The 20206-nt window shown below is 45.8% G+C and overlaps 1 protein-coding gene across 1 annotated transcript in view; it reads right to left on the reverse strand.

Annotated features, from left to right (window-relative positions):
• The window catches only part of DBNDD2 (dysbindin domain containing 2), a 33465-nt gene extending 13720 nt beyond the window's left edge, over positions 1–19745 (reverse strand). Inside the window, exons 1-2 of the mRNA XM_048498381.1 lie at positions 19486–19745; positions 320–475 (exon numbers count right to left, since the gene is read on the reverse strand). Coding sequence (XP_048354338.1) covers positions 320–475; positions 19486–19522 — 193 coding nt within the window. The 5' untranslated portion in view covers positions 19523–19745. The remainder of the gene's footprint in view (positions 1–319; positions 476–19485) is intronic.
• Positions 19746–20206: the final 461 nt, after the last annotated feature.

The following is a 20206-nucleotide window of genomic DNA, read 5'->3' on the forward strand; positions in this document are numbered from 1 at the left end:
CTCCATGTGGGCTGAGAGAGTTCTGAAAGCACTGTGACTGGCCCAAAGTCACCCAGAAGGCTTTGAGTGGAGAAGTAGGGAATTGAACCAAGTTCTCCAAGAGCAGAGGCTGCTGCTCTTAACTGCTACACCAGTTCAATGGCCTTACAAGGGTGTAAATTTGCTTAGGATGTGTCCATTTCCTATGCTAAAGGAAACAGTGCAAAGCCATTTACATTTCTTACACAAGCAGTCCCACGATCTACGTCCTGCCTTGTGCATAATCTGTACTGAAAGGCGGTATCAAATAAATATCTGTGCTTCCCCAAGTGGGACTTACGCCTCCTGTGTTCAATCTGCAGATGAGATACCGGGAAGAAGAAATCGACATCATGCTGGAAAACCTCCTCAAAGAATCTCTGCCTTTCACGCAGCTTGAGCTGCTGTTGCTGCAACTGCTCTGAGTCCAGCCCTCGCTGCCCATTGTCTGCCTCGGCTGCAAAAGAAGAGAAGTTGAGTCACAAGGAAGCAGAGGTGACTTATTCCTTTTACTCAAAGCCAAACCACCTGTGATCCAAGATCAGATCTCCCAGCTTCAACCCCCCCGCCCACACACCCCAAACTTTAAAGAAGGTTCAGCAAGCTTTGTTCAGTAGCAGTGCTGGGTAAGGGGTGGAGTTTTTTGTTCTTTCATGTGCAACACTTCCACATTCTTAACCAGTCCCATTCTAAACAAGCCTCAGTTTGGCAAGAGAAAATACAGGTACTGACCGTAGCTGAGACGGAATGACCAATGAAGAAGTGGTACAGAGAGAAAGGATTAGACACCCTTCCTTCAGTAATATTTTACTAATCAAATTTTACATTTGCATAGATTTGACTGCACCTATTTTATAATTTTTAAAAAAGAAATCCTGGGAAATCTAACAACCGATGCTGCCTCTCATTGCCCAGTCTGATCCAGAAGGGCTCTTATGTGCTTATGTTCTCTTTCCTTTACCTGACTGCTTAAGAAAGGCAACCCCCCCCCCCCCCATCACCACAGCAAACCTGTGGTAGAAATGTGGAAATGCTGAAATTGTTTCTATTAAAAGCTGAAGAGAAGGTTTATTCCGTGATGTTTATAAACCCTGAACTAAGCTTATCTGGCAAGAACTGCTTGAAAGAACTTATAAACTCAGATTTAGCCAATCCTCATTAATTTGTAACGTTGCTGAGATCTTTTGAAGGATTCTGCTTGGAATAGAACCAGCAGCTCAGATTCTGTCTGGTTTATTCCATTCCAGGAAGCTAGCAGACCAAAACAAAGATCTTGGCAGCATCCCTTGGATTCCCTTTTCAAGCTAATTGGACTCGCACAAGAGCCGAGTGTGGTCGCAAAGGGTTTCGCTCTCATTTAGCACTGGACAATTAAGTGCCAGCAATAATAGATAGGAAACTGATGGGCATCAAAGCAAAGCGAAGGCATCTGATTTCAAAGGGGAGGCAGGAGATTGGCGCTTGGATACCTTCTGCTTGAGTAGGAAAGATGCCAGGCCCCTCTTGTTCCCAAATTCTTTCATGCCAAGATGTCTGTTCACATTTTCTACCTCTTTCAATGTCACCATTCCCTAGGACAGGGGTAGGGAACCTGCGGCTCTCCAGATGTTCAGGAACTACAATTCCCATCAGCCCCTACCAGCATGGCCAATTAGCCATGCTGACAGAGGCTGATGGGAATTGTAGTTCCTGAACATCTGGAGAGCCGCAGGTTCCCTACCCCTGCCCTAGGATATCCTTTTACACTTGCATAGATTGCCTGATTCCTGCCTGCATGAAAAAAAATCCATTCTTTTTATTCCCCCCCCCCCCTATGATGCAAGGGGGAGGCAGAAAGAGAGAAGGTACCATATTTTTGCCAAGGAGCAAGAATGATAGTGGTCTGTTATGAACATCTTAGTTTGGGGACCCAGAGAATCAGCACTGTAGAGTTCTCGGACCTGATTGGTGGATTTTTCCAAAGCAGATTTTATGAGATGCCTCCAGGCAGGCATCGAAAACCTCTCCGCTCCTCCGTTCAATGACTCTTGATGCTAAAACTGGCCAGACTGGTATAAGGAAACTGTGATTACTGAGCTGGGCTGTGTCATAACCAAGGAAACCAAACAAACAGGGGCATTTTTAATTGTTTCTGTCTCAGTCCAAGCAGACTTGTCAGTTGCTTCAGGAGAAATTTCAGCCAGACAGCAAGAACTGATGAACTTCATGCAAGAGGGTGAAAGGGACAAGTCAAGGTAGCATTTCTCCACTGGGGCCAAGATACTGAAACCCCAGATTTAAGAACAGAAAAACAGATTTAGGCAATCCAGCTGATGGAAACCGAGCCATTAAAATCACAGATAACAGATATAGGCATGATAAAGCAAATCATAACCCTCTCAAGATCAGTATTGTCTCTATGCAAAGTGGCAGCAGCTCTCCAGGAGTTTGGACACAGAGCTTTCATTATTCATGTCGCTTGTTACTTGATTTGTTTAACTGGAGGAGCTGGGGACCGAACCTGAAACCTTCTGCATGCAAAGCAGATGTTTTGCCACTGAGCCACAGTCTCATCCAAAGGGAACGTGGCTGCAGGGGGAAAGTACTGCACCCCAGATTCTCTGGGAATACATCACTATGCTGCTCCTGCCAGTCACATCATATCAGCTAGCAAACATTTTTTAAAAATTCAGTTTATAGACTGCCCTTCCCCATGAGGGCATACAGCGTTGATTGACAACAGTAAAATCAACAACGGGCCTTTCCCCACTTACGTTTTGCAGCGCGCTACTCTGAGCGCGAGGGATTTCCGCCCCTGGGTCGTGTTCCCCACTGCCCCGACAGAAGGTGCCGTTTCTTCAGCTTCAGAAATGACGCGCGCTGAAGAGACGTTAGAGCGCAGAGTCGGGGCAGCTGCATTGTCGCCGCCCGGACTCGTGGGGAGCACCGCTGGACCACGCGCTATTTGGGGGCAGTACCGCGCAGCAAACGGTAGGTGGGGAAAGGGCCAACATTTCATAACTACCCCAGCACAGTCCACTAAGAGGATAATAATTAAAATTTGAACTAAAAAATCAACATTCGCATCAATGTGAAGGGAAAGAAAACAAGGGAAGGGAACAGGGAAGAGGCGGGGCGGGGAAAGAGGCCAGCTAGGTGGATACCCTTATTGCTCCTAAACCATAAGCTTGGCAGAACAGCTCAGTCCCCAGCCAACAATGCCTACAAAACCTAGCAGGGACAAGAATGTATGCCCATGCATTCAGAGGCGATTCTTAGTTTACAGAGTGGGGCTAATACACTCTTTTTTTAAAAAAGGAACAGCAGTTTCCTTCTTTTCTATGCAAGACCAACTGTGTCAAAAGTGGAATCCATTACTAACTGGTTAGACCAGTCAGCTGTTTTATTCTAGTTTTCCCAGGGAAAGTGGCCAGCAATTAAAACCAAAGCAAATAAGTGATGAAAGGCCCGGGAAGGATGGTTCATAGATTGCCCTGATAACTCTCCCTGCAAGGTTTGACCCTGGGGTAGAGGGAAATTAAACTGGTTAATTTTATGAATCTTGTGTGTGTGTGTGTGTGTGTGTGTGTGTGTGTGTGTGCGTGCGCGCGCATAGAATATGAACCTAGTTACCTTTCTAGACTGCAAAGCCATGATAGCATGGGAAATAAACCAACTCAGTTGTGGTCAGTGCCATGAGAGTGCAAGGAAAGTGTGGAGTGTGACACTGAGCACAGAATATGGACTTCTGAGAATACTGGCTTTCATTTGAGCCAAGTTTCTAATACTCATGGCAGTAAAAGATCTACTCAAAAATGTGTACAATGCCTGCCAAAATCTCAGGTGGCTGAAATTTTTTCTAATGATCAGGGATGAAATCTCATTGTCCTCCCCTTGACTGACCAAAGGAGCATACATTCTATAAATAATATATAAAATGTATAATAACGCATTCAAAGATTATGTAAATCACTTAAAACTGGCTTTTCCTGGAAAAGAATTTAGATAGCTTGATGCAGAAGAACAGGAAAACTTCAAGATAGCATAAGGTAAGCCATACTGTTTCCTCTCTGTTGGGTGTAATGTTGATTCACATTCCTGACATTTCATTTGTATGATGTGCTCCTTGCATTCTTGACTATTTTGTAACACTGGAACAGAAACACACGGATTCTAGTGGGAAACTGAGCAGTGTTGAAACACTTCAAGCAATGCTACGATGAGTAAATTATCTCTACTTTTGAATATTTTGTGAGACTTGCACAGCCACACAAGAATTGTATGTTTGCTAATTTTCTGACTGCCCCATCAGGACTCTTGATGACTTGGCGTGAGCCAAGTTAGATATGACCTGAAAGATCCTGGATCTTATTCCCCCTTTAAAAGAAAAACTAAATGAAGCCGCTGTGGATGGGGAATTCAAATCGGGGCAGGATACTTCTGGGCGTAAACTCTCCCCCACTAGCCTGTTTTTGGTAGCATGTTCTCATTCATTTATCCTTTATTTTATAGCCTTTAAGAACATAAGAACATAAGAACAAGCCAGCTGGATCAGACCAAAGTCCATCTAGTCCAGCACTCTGCTACTCGCAGTGGCCCACCAGGTGCCTTTGGGAGCTCACATGTAGGATGTGAACGCAATGGCCTTCTGCGGCTGTTGTTCCCGATCACCTGGTCTGTTAAGGCATTTGCAATCTCAGATCAAGGAGGATCAAGATTGGTAGCCATAAATCGACTTCTCCTCCATAAATCTGTCCAAGCCCCTTTTAAAGCTATCCAGGTTAGTGGCCATCACCACCTCCTCTGTGAGCAGCATATTCCCAAACACCAATCACACGCTATAGCGTGAAGAAGTGTTTCCCTTTTATTAGTCCTAATTCTTCCCCCCAGCATTTTTTCAAGCTAATGAATGCCCCTGGTTCTAGTATTGTGAGAAAGAGAGAAAAATTCTCTCTGTCAACATTTTCTACCCCATGCATAATTTTATAGACTTCAATCATATCCCCCCTCAGCCGCCTCCTCTCCAAGTAAACTAAAGAGTCCCAAACACTGCAGCCTCTCCTCATAGGGAAGGTGCTCCAGTCCCTCAATCATCCTTGTTGCCCTTCTCTGCACTTTTTCTATCTCCTCAATATCCTTTTGAGATGTGCATTACGACCAGAACTGGACACAGTACTCCAAGTGCGGTCACACCACTGCTTTATATAAGGGCATGACAATCTTTGCAGTTTTATTCTCAATTCCTTTCCTAATTATCCCCAGCATAGAGTTTGCCTTTTTTACAGCTGCCATGCATTGAGTTGACATTCCCATGGAACTATCAACTAAGACGCCTAAATCCCTTTCCTGGTCTGTGACTGATAGCACTGACCCCTGTAGCGTGTATGTGAAGTTTAAATTTTTTGCCCCTATGTGCATCACTTTGCATTTTGCTACATTGAACTGCATTTGCCATTTCTGAGCCCACTCACCTAATTTATCAAGGTCCGCTTGGAGCTCTTCGCAATCCTTTGTGGTTCTCACCACCCTACATAATTTGGTATCATCTGCAAACTTGGCCACCACGCTACCCACCCCTTTGTTTGATTAATGGTTTTATTGGCATGATTTGTTTTTATTGACTTGTTTTATTGTCTTGTTTAGTTTTTTTTTAAGTTGTGAGCCAACTTGAGCCGTTCTGTAGGAATGGAATATAACTTCCCTAAAGAAATAAACAGCCATTTCCCCAATCTTATTTTTCTTCACAAGAGAAACATATTGATTTCAAAGAGAAAACAGGTACCATATCAAAAAACCAAAATACAAACCACATAGAGATTTGCACACCTGGATACAAACATAACTCAGGTGAAATGAATAAGGAAGAAAGGGAGAAAAGAAAGCATTAAGTTCTATCTGGAAGCAATGCCAGTGATGTCTAATGTATTGGTTTACAAACTATGTACTAACTGGTTGTTGTGGGTTTTCCGGGCTGTGTGGCCATGGTCTGGTGCATCTTGTTCCTAACATTTTGCCTGTATCTGTGGCTGGCATCTTCAGAGGTATATCACAGAGGGAAATCTGTTACACACTGTGTCCAGTGTAACAGACTTCCCTCTGTGATACACCTCTGCAGATGTCAGCCACAGATGCAGGCGAAACGTTAGGAACAAGACCTACCAGACCACGGCCACACAGCCTGGAAAACCCACAACAACCAGTTGAATCTGGCCGTGAAAGCCTTTGATAATATGTACTAACTCTTGCAGTGGCTTCTGTTTATTGTCACTGAGACTTTAATTCTAAAACTATGTCCAAGCAAGACAGGAAGATCCCTTCACTTCCAAGAATACAGTTCCGGAGAAGTTTATCCACTTGGACTGAAATAACGGAAAGGATTCCAACACAGGTGCTCGGCTAGATGTACTGTGCTCTAAAAAAAATCAAACCTCCATGCCAAGAACAACTGAATTCAGCAATTTATTAATTATGTAAATATGTTTATATTTCTCACTTTATGTAACTGGCTCTACTTTTTCTGGTCCCCTGGATACACAGGAGCAATTCAGGAAGGTGTCTTAATTTAGCTCCCTCTGACCCCAGCTCACTATGAGAACCCAAACACTTTTAAGATTACTTTCGTAACATGAAGGAGCTGGAAACTTGACTTTTCAAAAAAAGAAGAAGATAGCAATCAATATTCTCAGGAATTCTAAGCCCCATATTTTACAATATGTGTTTTCTGCATTTACTCAGAATTACAGAGTGTGGAAGCTCTTTGTAGACATTACATCCACATGCGCCAGAAACCTGGCAACTACAAACATTGAGAGGACATACAACCTTCAGTGTTTCAATGCACGTAGCCACAATGTTGACTGAAATAGAATTATGTGTATTTTGCATGCATGTGCAGTTTTTACATCCAGTGATGTAAAAACTGTAAACTATGGGCCCCATTCTTGTTCAGCCAACATGGCGACTGTGCATATCAAGAGGATCTACAAGTGACTGGAGGCTCCTGGTCTGTGTGGAAATAATGTCTGGATGTGGAATGGAAGATCTCCATGGAGAGTCACAGGACTTTCAACACGTCCACCTAACAGTGAGGGTCAAATTGGTCATTCATTTTTGACAGGCAACTGCTCTCTCATGACTGCATCAAGCTCAGGTTTTGACCTTCCAGCCTTAATGCAGACAAAGAACATTCAAATGGCTTCCATTCTGGTTGAGAAGATCAGCAAAAACAAGTCTTGGCATGGTTGTGCTTACAGTTTCCCCTTCCAGCCAGACAACAATTAAAGCTGTGTGTCCATCCCTGAAGGCCATCCCTGTGTCTCCATTCCATGAAGGGCGTATTCTGTTCTGAAATTAAGTTTTTTGCCAATGGGACACACCACGAGAATATCGTTCTTTGTTCACCCACTGCCTGCCAGTGCCACCATGTTTCAGCTCCACAGCCACTCTGCCTGCAGTCCTTGGTGCTTCCTTAATCCAGCAGCTGCCTGGACACCCCTCCATAGCTTCCCCGTGACTCTGTGTTTCATTTGAGGCTGAAAGGAGCCCCAGAACATACTTTGAATGCCAGAATTCACCCCTGTATTGGCTTAAGGTGCCTGTATAACCAGGCAACTACTGAGGCCCATGAGTTTTGAGGGGACCTACTGCCTGCCCCCAAAAGTCACACATTATGGAGGACATAGGTTGGATGTGGGCCTGGGATCCCTATGGACTTCCCAGATGGGCCAAATAATGCTGCTGGAGCCACTTCTGGTCAGGAAAACAATGTGGGCAGGAAGGCTGAAGGTGCTTCCCAATGCTTACCACAGTTCTGTTTTGAACTGGGAATCATGTATGTGAAAGGAACCTGTAATAGAACTCATGTAATGGAGAGGAACCTGCAACTCATGTCTGAAGGTTATGTATGTTGGAGACTACAGGCCCAACCTGTGAAAGAACTGGACCCTGGATCATCCTGGTGAGAGAGGAGAGGTGACAACTAGAAGTAAAGGAAGAGGAGCTGCCCTACACCTTCTCTCTGCTGCTCACTTGTTGGGCAAGCGACGGCAAGACTCTGCCTAGAGGGGAGGCATGGGGTGGGAAGAGGGCAGGAGTGACAGTGGCAAAGCTCTTAATGGGAAGGGAGAACCCAAAGGCATTTTGTCAATGCTCTCCAAAACCTACAGGAGGCCCAAGCTCATCGCTGGAGATGACATGCACAGAGCGTTGATCCTCAATCGCCAAGAATGCACAGCAACAGACTGGAGGTTTAGAAGGTGTGGCTTCCAGGAAGCTCAAACCTGTGCCCCTGAAATGTATTCCTGGTCTGCTTCCAACCCAGGAGGTCTGCCCTGCCACAGATCTCTTCCTCTTCCTTCTCCCAGCCAGGGCGGTTCTCATAATGGAGGAAATGCACCAGGAAGCTGGGCAGCAGAAGGGGAACCACACAAAGGGAGATGGGACGAATTAGTACCGTGCCAGTGGATGCCAGGGCTTTCCTCACACAACATGTCTTTATGCTAGAGCCCGAATCAGAAAAGCAGTGTTAGGATTTATCCCCTGCGTAAATTAACAAACCTGCTGATAAATGCCCTGATGAGATTTCATTAGCCATCTGGGCAGCCAGCCACATGCTCTGAACACCCATTATGTAAGTCCCATTGCCAGCAGGAGAGATGAACAGCTGGTGACGCATCCTGACCATCCCATGAGTACTGTGAGGGTCAAAGACAGTGCCTTCATCTTTTCCTAAAAAAACGCCTTCCATTCATCTTCAGCAGGATGATCTGCATGCATGTCCCCCCATTTGTCTTTGCTCAGACAGCATCAGAAAGAGACGCACCATTCCCTTTCTCCGTGTGGCTGATGGTCACAGACTCACACATGAAGATTGTCTCATCAGGATGGTATGTTCCCCACGACTGTTATGCTCTCATGTACAATGCTGTGAACTACCAGGCATTTCAATCCATTTTTAAAGAGAGGGGGAAATACCTGTCACTGCTGGTGGGTTTTTCTTTCCCATGGCAGCCAACCAATGAAGGCCTCTGTGCATTCACAGCTGGGGGGACGTGGCTGTGCTGCTTTCCCCTGGAATGCTGACCTCCCAACACGCCTGCTTGCTGGCTTCCAAGAGCATCAAATGGGCACCAGGCTCCCCACCGCCACCCTAATCCTTCCGGTTTGTACAGCGGTGCTCATTACGGACTGAAGCCTGGCCCTGAATGCAAGTGCAAGAACCGTAAGGAAGAAACAAAGCCAAGAACAAGATCTGGGGATTTTCTTCTAATTTCATGGTGTGAACGAATGCTAGCGAAGCTGGAAGCAGGTGCCCTGACTACTTCAAGAGCCAGGAGCTCAGCTTCTGTCACCATCTGCTGATTCGGCCTCTGGGGTGCTATCATGGTTGCCAACCTCCAGGTTTGGCCTGGAGATGTCCAAGAATTACAGATACTCTCTGGACCACAAAGATCAATTCCCCTGGACAAAATGACTGCTTTAGAAAGTGGACTCTATGACACTATATTCCACTTAGGAATCTCCCCAACACCCACCTTTCCTGATTTCCACTCCCAAATCTCCAGAAATGTCCTGACCCAGAGACCCCTTCCGCACATGCAGAATAATGCACTTTCAATCCACTTTCAATGCACTTTGCAGCTGTGCGGAATAGCAAAATCCATTTGCAAAGAATTGTGAAAATTGATTGAAAGTGCATTATTCTGCATGTGCAGAAGGTCCCTGGCCTCCACGCGGGCCAGGGCCTTTACAGCCCTGGCCCCAGCCTGGTGGAACGCTCTTCCACCAGCTGTCCGGGCCCTGCGGGACTTTACGGAATTCCGCAGGGCCTGTAAGACGGAGTTGTTCCGCCGGGCCTTTGGAGGTACCAGCCGTTGATGGTGCCCCCCCTCCCATGGCCTTTACATCTGTGCCTTTGTTATCTTGGGATTTGCTGTCCTTCCCTCCTTGAAAGAGGGTTTGAAAAGGAAATTGTCGGACGCCATTTTACAAATTAATTTTAATCATTATATTTAGTCTCTCATTTTACCGCTGCTTTTAAAGGTCTTAGCTGTTTTTATTTGTACACGATGGTTATTGTGTTGTACACCGTCCAGAGCTCTTAGGGGATGGGGCGGTATAAAAAACCCGATAAATAAATAAATAAATAAATAAATAAATAAATAAATAAATAAAATTAAAAAAAGGGACCAGAGTCTGCTGTCTCAGGTCCTGTACACTATCTTCTGTTTGTGCCGTCCACACTCTCTGTCAACTGTAGTCGTAGACAATTAGGCCTACATCTATCACGGCCTCCTGACCCCAGACCACCCTTTCAGCCACCCCAGTGGGTACTGACACTTTGGTAAACCCCCTGAAGCTCAAAAGTTCATAGACATATGGTTAATGAAAGCTGTAAACATGCTGGTCTATGCAAAATCCAGAGAAACAAGAACAAAATCTATGTCATGCCTTTTATTAGGACCAGTTTGGTTGGTTTTAATGAAAGGTATGATACAGATGTTGCTGTTAGTAGTAAGACATCCCAAATTGTTCCTTCTTTCCCCTACATGGCATGCTTCCCAGTTAGACATAAACAGGCGGAGGTAATTGCTGACTGTTTAGAAATGCGAAGGGGAAAAACTGTGACCAGCAAGCAATTCTGCTACAATCTGTGCGGTCTGATGGCAAGATAGCTAAGTGTTGGTATTAATTTAGTCGTTTAAGTCATGACTTCCCTGCGCAGCACTCGATAAGCAACGGAAGCGGATGTAGCATGCGTGTGTGTAAAGTGTCGTCAAGTTACTGTCAACTTATAGCAACCCCATAGGGTTTTCAAGGCAAGAATCTAACAGAGTTGAATGTATTGTCAAAGGCTTTCACAGCCGGACTCAACTGGTTGATGTGGGCTTTCCAGGCTGTGTGGCCGTGGTCTGGTAGATCTTGTTCCTAACGTTTTGCCTCTATCTGTGGCTGGCATCTTCTATTACACTTCTCTCTGTGATACACCTCTGAAGATGCCAGCCACAGATGCAAGCGAAATATTAGGAACAAGATCTATCAGACCACGGCCACACAGCCCAGAAAGCCCACAGCAACCAACTAACAGAGTTGGTTTGCCATTGCCTTCCCCTGCACAATAACCCTAGCACTCCTTGGTGGTCTCCGATCCAAGTATTAACATAACATAAAAGGTAGCCTAGCCCCTGTGTAAGCACCAGGTCATTACTGACCTATGGGATGATGTCATATCACGACGCTTTGACCTAGCACAGGAGTCACCAAATTCTTTATTCAAGAAACACACTCGGTAGTCCTGGGCAAACTTAATCTCAACTCCCCTGTTCTATCTTGTTTCTGAGAAGAATGACTGCAGAAAATACTACCAAACACATTCGGCAGAAATTGTGCAGAAATTTCCACACAGGTTATTTGCCCGGGATTCAATACTGTTGGGAAATACAGTCCCTGCCTGCTTCCGCATAGCATGGTGCTGCACCCAAGCTTCTCCCAGGGTTCCCAATTTTTCTTTGACCTTTGTTAAAACTGCTTTGCTGAAAGGTTTTTGAACAATCGCAGTAAACCCTGGATGGTCACCATGTATGTGGGAAAGTTTGTATTTTCTTGCCCACATGACCACATTTATAATTTGTATATGGTTTTAACTGGGATTGGGGGTGAATTGGATTTTAATTGTTTATATGTATGATGGACACCGCCCTGAGCCCTTCGGGGAAGAGCGGTATAGAAATTTAATAAAATAAATAAAAATAAATAAAATAAATTTCTTCCTGTCCCTCTTCCCACAGTGATCATTTCCTTCCCCCCTCACCAATGGAGGACTTTTTTTTATTGGCAACTGAACATTATTATATTGATATAATGTTATAGCTATATGCATAAGAGATTCTTAGCATTTTTTACAGCATGCCTCTAGCTCATTTCACTGCATAGAATTAAGGGGAAAGGCATATCTCTACAATGAAAGGAACTAGAGACATTTTTTCTAAAGCTGGGAATTCAGAGAACCTGCTACACATATTACTATACCATTATATATTAATATAATGATATTAAATAGCCCATTTTAAAAATAACAGGGAAAGCCTGAGGCTCAGAGGAGGATAAAACAGCTGGATGATGGCACAGGAAATTACAGGGAAGCCTGTCAAGTAGAAGCCCCACTGCTATGGGGAAACTACACATGCCTGTCCCTGTCTGGAAAACACTATTGTGAATGAAAAATAAAATTATACAAGAACTCTGAAGACTACTTGGCTCTTTTTCAAAGACTAGTAAGCAATGTCTTACTCTAGTCAAGAGCTAAAAGGATTAAATGCTTGCATTTCCACTGGGAGTTATGACATTTATCACAATTCCTGGTCCTGCTGGGTCTCTAATACAAATGCAGTTTGTGTATCAAGCAGTACATATGAGTGAGTGAGTGAGTGAGTGAGTGAGTGAGTGAGTGAGTGAGTGAGTGAGTGAGTGAGTGAGTGAGTGAGTGAGTGAGTGAGTGAGTGAGTGAGTGAGTGAGTGAGTGAGTGAGTGAGTGAGTGAGTGAGTGAGTGAGTGAGTGAGTGAGTGAGTGAGTGAGTGAGTGAGTGAGTGAATGAATGAATGAATGAATGAATGAATGAATGAATGAATGAATGGGTTCAGGGGAGGAGACTTGTTAATACAGACATCAATCCAGGAGAAGGCATACTTTTATTCATTTATTATTATATTTGTACCAAGGCCAGGTTCCAAGGAGCTTACACATATCAATTTAAACATTCAAAAAATCTTATCCTTTAGTTAAAACCAACATTAAAACCTAACAATAACAGATGGCAATAACAATATGTCAGTATCCAATAGACCAGTGGTGGCAAACCTATGGCATGGGTGCCAGAGGTGGCACTCAGAGCCCTCTCTGTGGGCACGCATGCACAGAGTTCGTCATGGGGGGGTGAAAATTGCTCCCCCCCACACACATCTAGGCTGGCCTGGGCCACTGGGCACGACATGTAGGTAACCCTGTTAAGTGCTGTTAAACCCCACTGATTTTCATGGGAAGAACTAAAGCACAATCCTTTACCTGGGAGTAAGCTCGGTTGCTGGCAATGGGGCTTGCTTCTAAACCCTCCTAGGGTCGTGATTCACCCATTCGAAGCGTTGCACGATTGCTTCAAACCAAAGCCACCGACTACCACCAAGCTTACTCCCAAGTAATGCGTGCCTTGGAGCCAACCGTTTTTTCTAAACTAAAACCTCACTATTCAGGTTAAATTGCCGTGTTGGCACTTTGCGATAAATAAGTGGGTTTTGGGTTGCAGTTTGGGCACTCGGTCTCGAAAAGGTTCACCATCACTGCAATAGACCCTTAAGCCTAACAACTCCCCCACTCCCCCCACGCCCAATGATCCTATTTCTAAGTTGTCAGGATGAGGTGGAAAACTAATAACCGAATTCAGCGTAACCAGTCAATTTTGTATGCAACAGCATCAGGACAGATAAAAAGAACTATTTATTTACTCAGTATAATCAAGAATGGAATTCATTACTAGTAGACGTGGTGACGGATATGAGCACAGATGGCTTTGAAAGAAGATTAGCCAGATTCACCTAGGACAGGCCCATCCGTGGCTGCTGGCTATCATGACTAAAGGGAAGCTTTGTGTCCAGAGGCAGGAAATCTCTGAATACCAGTGCCAGGAGGCAGTGACAACAGAAGGCCTGGGACTCTAGGCCTTGTTTGTTATCCTTCGGGGCACATGGTTGGCCACTGTGTAAAATAAGAGTGTTGGACCAGAAGGACCTCTGGTTTGATCCAGGGCTTTTCTTATGTTCTTATGCCTACCCAGAAAGCAACTAGTTTCCTAGATTCACTGTGACTGCTGCCACAGCGCTTTGAACCATCAAGAAATGAGATTGTCATTTCCAGTTCAAACGCTGAACCTTTCAAGCAGGCTCCAGGCAGAACTGCTGTGGCTTCATGCACAAGTTCTACCCAACCAATTTTTCAGTCTCCTGCTCCTCCTTCCTCAGATTCCAGCCAGTTTCCCCAATGATGGGCAGCAATCTGCAACACAGATTGGCCAAAGATTCCTAATGGATATCAACCTCCCAAGATGCTCCTCTTGAAACAAGTTTAGACTACCATTGTCAGAATAGCTTTCAGAGAGATGAACAGCCATTTTCAAGGCTGTTGCCCATACCCCAAGACAAAAACTCCCTTCTCCCTCCCCCAACTCAAATTTAGAACACAAATGTTGTTACTACTATACAGCACAGTTTCCTGGGCCCTGCTTCCATGCTGATGCTCTTTCTCTTTTCCCCCTATTCCATCCAGATAAATAAGACCAGCTTTGTTCTGCCAGTCCAGAAAGAAGTACTGGTCTGTCTCCAAGGTAAGGATTGAGAGCCAGAAGAGAAAGAAAACAGGATCAGGCACCACCAAAGCCTTGGTCTCATCATGTTTACTGGTGGCAAATGCTAGGTTCTTCCTGCAACTAGGGCAGGTTCTGCACTTTTAGAACTGCAAATATAAGGTGTAAGGGCGCACCAATACAAACTGCGGGAGCTCCACCACAGGTCCCGTCCCCAAAATGAGTTTGGCTGATTTTATTTCCCTCAACCCGGGATTTTTGAAAATCACTAAACCAGCAATTCTTTTGCAAAATTCCAGATTGGAGCTGCTCCCGTACAAATGGTCAGGCAGGAGGTGCTTTATTTCTCTCGCTTCCACCGTACCTTCCACAGTCAGGGAGAATCCACCTGCCACAGCAATGCATTCATTATTACCTTACTGTTGCGAGGAGGTCCCTTTTTCCTTTTAAAATTTTGCGTGTTGCACATGCACAGCTTTGCAGGTGCAGCCGATCATATTGTGGGACGATTGGTGTGGCAGAAGGGTTTCATTTCTGCACACCTGTATGGCGATGCATGTGTTACAGGAAATAATTTTTTAAAAGAAGTGTTTCCTTGCAAAGGCGCAAAAGTAACCTGGATTGTTTCCGTGGACTCCAACCGCTGCCTGGGCAAAACAGATTCCTTTATAACAACTGCAACCCATTATACATTTACTGTGCGGAATCCACCTAGGCCTAAGACTACTAATCAGGAACCATCAGTAATTAATCAGCAGTACTTTAGGGTGAAGTAGCTTTTGACTTTAGCAATCGAGCATTAGAAAGAAATGAAGCACAAATTAACATTCCCTGTTAAACAATTCTTAGAGTGATCTAACTTGGATTGTAGAATTTCCTGTCATCCCTTCCAGCTCAACTAAGGGCTAAACTGGACATTACAGTGGCTATGGGTTTGACATGTGGCCACTGCCACGATATCTTGTTTGTCCCCTCCCAGTGCACCTCTTCCGAGTTATTTCAGTATTTGAAAGGCAGGGGATGGGCCCATTCAGGATTAGGCCCTTGCAACATTTTTTAAAATGGTCACATTCTTCCCTAAAGTGGTGGTAGCAGCCATGGGTTGAACCCATCTGCCATAATGTCTAGCTTGGTCCTAAGGCAGTCTTCAGCATCCGCGCTCAGAGAGTTTTCCTCTTATTTGGACATGCTCCCAGGACCCAGCAACTTCCCCAACCAATCAGGTTGGGTACACCTCTTAGCTCACCTGCACTGATCCACATTCCAAGAGGAGTGTTTTAGCTAGGTGGCCTAGAATTAGTGATCTTGTGGACTAGGCATGCAGTCTTCTTACTAAAGAATGGGATGAAAAGAGCACTACTGGCTCTGGGGAAGCCCGTGTTGTTCTCAGGGTGGAACATTGCCAAACGAGACCGACTGCAGCCCCCCCAAAACCCTTCTTCTCTCTGGGGATAACCTGAGGACAACCTAGATCGAAGGCTTCTTTCAAGGATGGCATGGACTGAAAGAGGCAACTCAGAATCCATCAAACATGCCCACACAAGCTCTGCCCACATCCTTCCTTTGGGATATGATACTGCAGCAAAAAGAATAAGCCAATCTGAACGGCGGCCGCAAAAGGATGCATGGAGCTGGGGAGAATGCAAGAGAGGTTGTGGTTTTGGCAAAGAGGCCGTTGGTGAGAGAAAGAGGTGAGGAAGAAGTGGTCTCCCGTGACTCTTCTTTCTGACACCAATTCATAACAAAAGCCAGACTAACCAATCTCCAAATCCCTTGAGTCTCGACGCTAAAAATATCCCTTCCCTCCAAAGCTCTCTCCCCAGCCGAGACAGCATCATAAGACCCTGCTATTTACAGGCTCAGGAATAGCTTTATATAGAATGGCGAGCAGGATAAACCCATGAAGTGTATTAAAAAGGATGACGGGCTCTTGACACACCAAGGACAACAAATTCTGGCCACCCTGGGGCCGTGTTTTATCCACACACACAGTAAAGTCATCATCTGCCTTGGTCAGTCCCGGAGCTCTTTTCTTTACCTCAGAACTATTTATAGGAAACACTGTTTGCTTGGCTCCAGAACAGCAAGGTTTCAGAGGAGTTCCTCTTCTGGGGGTGCTTTCAATTCCTGTTCTCTCCAGATCTCAATCCTGGAATTTTTTCAGTATAATTCTACATAACATAGGAAATGAAACAGCAATATTTGGGGAAAGGATTACCAGGAACTGAGAGCTGGGTATCCTCTTTTAGACACATCTGGACTATCTTCATTTTACACTTCGATTCTATGATAATACTATGTCAGAGTGGTAAAGGAGCAGAGTGTTCATCCGTTCAGAACTCTCAGTGTTCAGTTTCAAAAAGGAACCACATTTGCGAAAGGATTGCTGGTTTAGCAATTTTTTTAAAATCTTGAGCGAAACAAAACAGGCCAAACTCGTTTTGGGGATGGGACCTGTGCCAATCCCCCCCCCAAAACAGTTTGTATTGCACCCTATACCTGTTATATTTGCCCTGTATAGAATCCACCATGGATATGTAGTTATATGGACTAGCGGAAGTACAATAACTAAATGCCAGTTTTGTCCTACAGGGTCTAGAATCCATATGTAGCAGTGGAGCCACCACATAAAAGGCCTTCCCAAGCCCTCAGCTTCTCCCAGCAGGTCTTATGAGCTGTCCCTTCAGTGAGGGAGATGAGATCTGTGGTGGCTCAAATGAAGATATTTTCTGTGGGGCCCCTACTGCTAGAAAACAGACTGCCATTGGCATAAGGGCCATGCCATCTCTGCCGCTCTTTAGGAAAAAGATGCAAAGCACAACTTTTTTTTTAAAAAAAGAATGCATTGTGATATGGTTTTTAACGTGCTGTTCAAATTATTGCTCTTTGCTGGAAGCACAGGAAAAGAGGCACACGTGTATCTTACAAAAACAACAAATGTGCCCAATTCCTCTGTTGCAGAATTCAGCTTTTCTGGATGCCTGAATTTGAGTTACTAAATCTACTAAAAACAATGGAGTCTGCAGAGTTATGGATTTGTCGCTCCCACGTCTCTGGAAGTCTCCTAGCCTGAGCTCAGGCTGCCCGGGAAGGAATAAGAGTCTGAGTCAGAAAACCCGCAGTTCAAACCACAACTCAGCCAAGAAAAAGTCACCAAGAAGTGATCTCAGGGCAAGCCAAAGTGGCCGAACCCACATCCTCATATGCAAAGAGAGGATAAAAGTACCTTATACTTGTCCTAAGGATTACTGAGATAATACGCATGAAGGGCTTTGGAATGCACTCCAGATAAATACATCATTAGACCTATCTTTGCTGTTTCAGATAGAACCAGCCATGATATTTCCCTGCATCAGAGAAAAAGCCTGATGGTCACCTCTGGTTTCGAAGAAAGGTGCTTTGCCTATCTAATTAGGTCGGGAGTCTGTGAACGAGAGCCGCAAATTAAAACCTGGGATTGGTTGCCATGGTGAAGCTGGATTCACAGTTAGTGGATGATTTGGGTGCGGGACCTGCTGTATCGAGATTGCAAAGCAGGGCAGGAGGAATGGTGTGTGTGGGTGTATATGGGCGGGGGGGGGGGGATGCTCTGCAGAGAGTGGGACGGTTGGGAGTACAGCACGCCTGCTTTTGAATCCGTTGTGAAGGGATGTGACGATGGGTGTGACTTCAGTTCTTGGGCAGCAAGGGAAGGTGGCAACATGCGCTGTGTGGGAATTGTGGGGGAGGCAGGAGGAGACATCTCAGTTAATGAGTGGGCTACACACAGAGCCCACATGGGGATGTTGGACAATGTATATCACCAGGGGCAAGTGTGGAAGAGCCCCTCTGCCTGGTATTTCTTCACAGGGGAGGCAATAGTTTGATTGGGGAACCTCTAAATTAGCACCTAGCAGCAGCCCCTGCTGAGTGTGCCACAGCTAATTTTTTTAAATGTCCACACAGATGAAGCCCTGCTCCCTGTTCTCATCAGAGATGCAAGCTCTCCCTCTTGGAACAAAATCCTTTCCAGCTCATCCTTTTTCCTGCTCATTGCACAGAAAGGAAGAGAGACAGTCTCTGTATATGTGTGGGAAAAGAATGACCAGACGCGCCCATTATATCCCTAAACGCAGAGCAAGTTGCATGGATGTACACAGGTACTCAAATCTCTCCGGGTGCATTTGCAGAATGTCAACAAGGAAATGGGTGGGATGGAGGTGCAAAGTCCAAGGGAGGCAGGTGTGTGCGTGTTTGGAAGATAAAGCCAGATAAAACGCTCCGTGTTTGTGTGTGTGGCGCGCGTGTGAGAGAGGAAGAGAATGAGAGAGCAAGCTATAAAAGATACAATGCAAAAATGTGAGTCAGCTCCGCTGGAGAAGGGAGGCTGTTTGCCTGTCATATAATACTAATGGGGACCGGCAATCACAATACAGTGGCTGGGAGGGTTCCCAGCTGTTGAGCATTACAGAGAGGTGTGAAGCCTCAGGGCTGGTGGCCAGAACACACTCACAGTGTTTGGAATGATATCTATTCAAGCCATATACAGTTTGGTTTCCCAAAGCAAAAAACGTAAGATTCTTGGAGTTGCTCCTGTCGGGAAGCTGTTAACGCACCTATTTCTTTCCCAATGGCAACCCAAAGTGATGGACAGCATCATTCTCCTGTGCTTCATTTTATTCTCACAACAACCCTGTGAGGTAGGTTAGGTTGAGAAAAAGCGACTACCTGGTCCCAATGCTAAGCAGCTTCCATGGCAGAGCAAAGACTAGATTTGGGTCTGCCAAATCTAGGCTGAAACTCTAACCACTGCACCATGCTGTCTGTAAAAGCAAAACCTTCTGGCTCCTAAGTCCGTGGCAATTGGCTAGCATTGAACTTAATGGAGAAGGCCAGCATGAGTGCTCCGGGTAAACTCTTCAGGCAGGCTGAATTTGGGACCGGGGGTGGCAAATGTTGCCTGTCCTTCAGGTCCACAGATGTGGAAAATCCTGAGCTGGGGTGGCACTGCTCCGGTGCCGTGCATGCCCAAAAGCTATTGCAGGAGGTTGCACCCATCAGAAGTTCTGCCCAGGGAATCTGGGGGTCCCTGGCTCTGGTTCTCCCTCCCCCGCCCCGGCCCTCGTTCTTGCCTCTCCGATGCCCAGATCAGACTTACAGGGTAGCCTCCTGTTCTGGCTGTGAGCGTCAGACATCGCCTCCCGACGGCAGCTCTTCAGGGGTCCGCCTTGAGCCCCAGGACCACCCGGGAACCCGCGCTGCGCCAGGTCAGAGGCGGCGGTTCCCTACCATCCCCTTTCCAGGGAGTGGTCCGGTCCAGCCGAGGGACTCCTCCGGCAGAGAGTGCAACTGAGGCTGACTGTCTGCCTGTCAGGGCTGGCGGAGGCTCAGGCAGACCGTACCAAGTAGATGAGCAGCCCAAGGGGTGGGAGGAGCCGCCGGCCAAAGGGGCCGGTCCGATCTTTACGCTGCTTGTGCCACTGCCAAGATCGGGACCGGGGCGGGGGCCGCCGTGGCTTCGGTTTCAATACGGCGGGCTGAGCGTGCCGCCGAAATCCCCTAAGAAACCCCAGCGCCCCCGCACCCCCTGCAAAAGGCTGAGTGGCGGAGCAGGACGGCAGGCGTTGAAGACCAAAGTCTGATTAATGGAAAAGAAGGGAGAGGGGTGAGGCCGAACCAGAAGCGTCAAGGAAGTGGGACCGAGGGAGGGGTCCATTAACTTTCAGCTCCTGCTTTCCATACCCCGGGGGCACACACTGCAGCTGTGGGTTTGGCAGAGTGAGATGGACTGTAAGGGGCACCCCGTGGGGGAAAAAACAGGTTCAAATTATTATTATTATTATTATTATTATTATTATTATTATTATTATTATTATTAT

This window comes from Sphaerodactylus townsendi, linkage group LG05 (assembly GCF_021028975.2).
Source record: "Sphaerodactylus townsendi isolate TG3544 linkage group LG05, MPM_Stown_v2.3, whole genome shotgun sequence".
Lineage (NCBI taxonomy): Eukaryota > Metazoa > Chordata > Lepidosauria > Squamata > Sphaerodactylidae > Sphaerodactylus > Sphaerodactylus townsendi.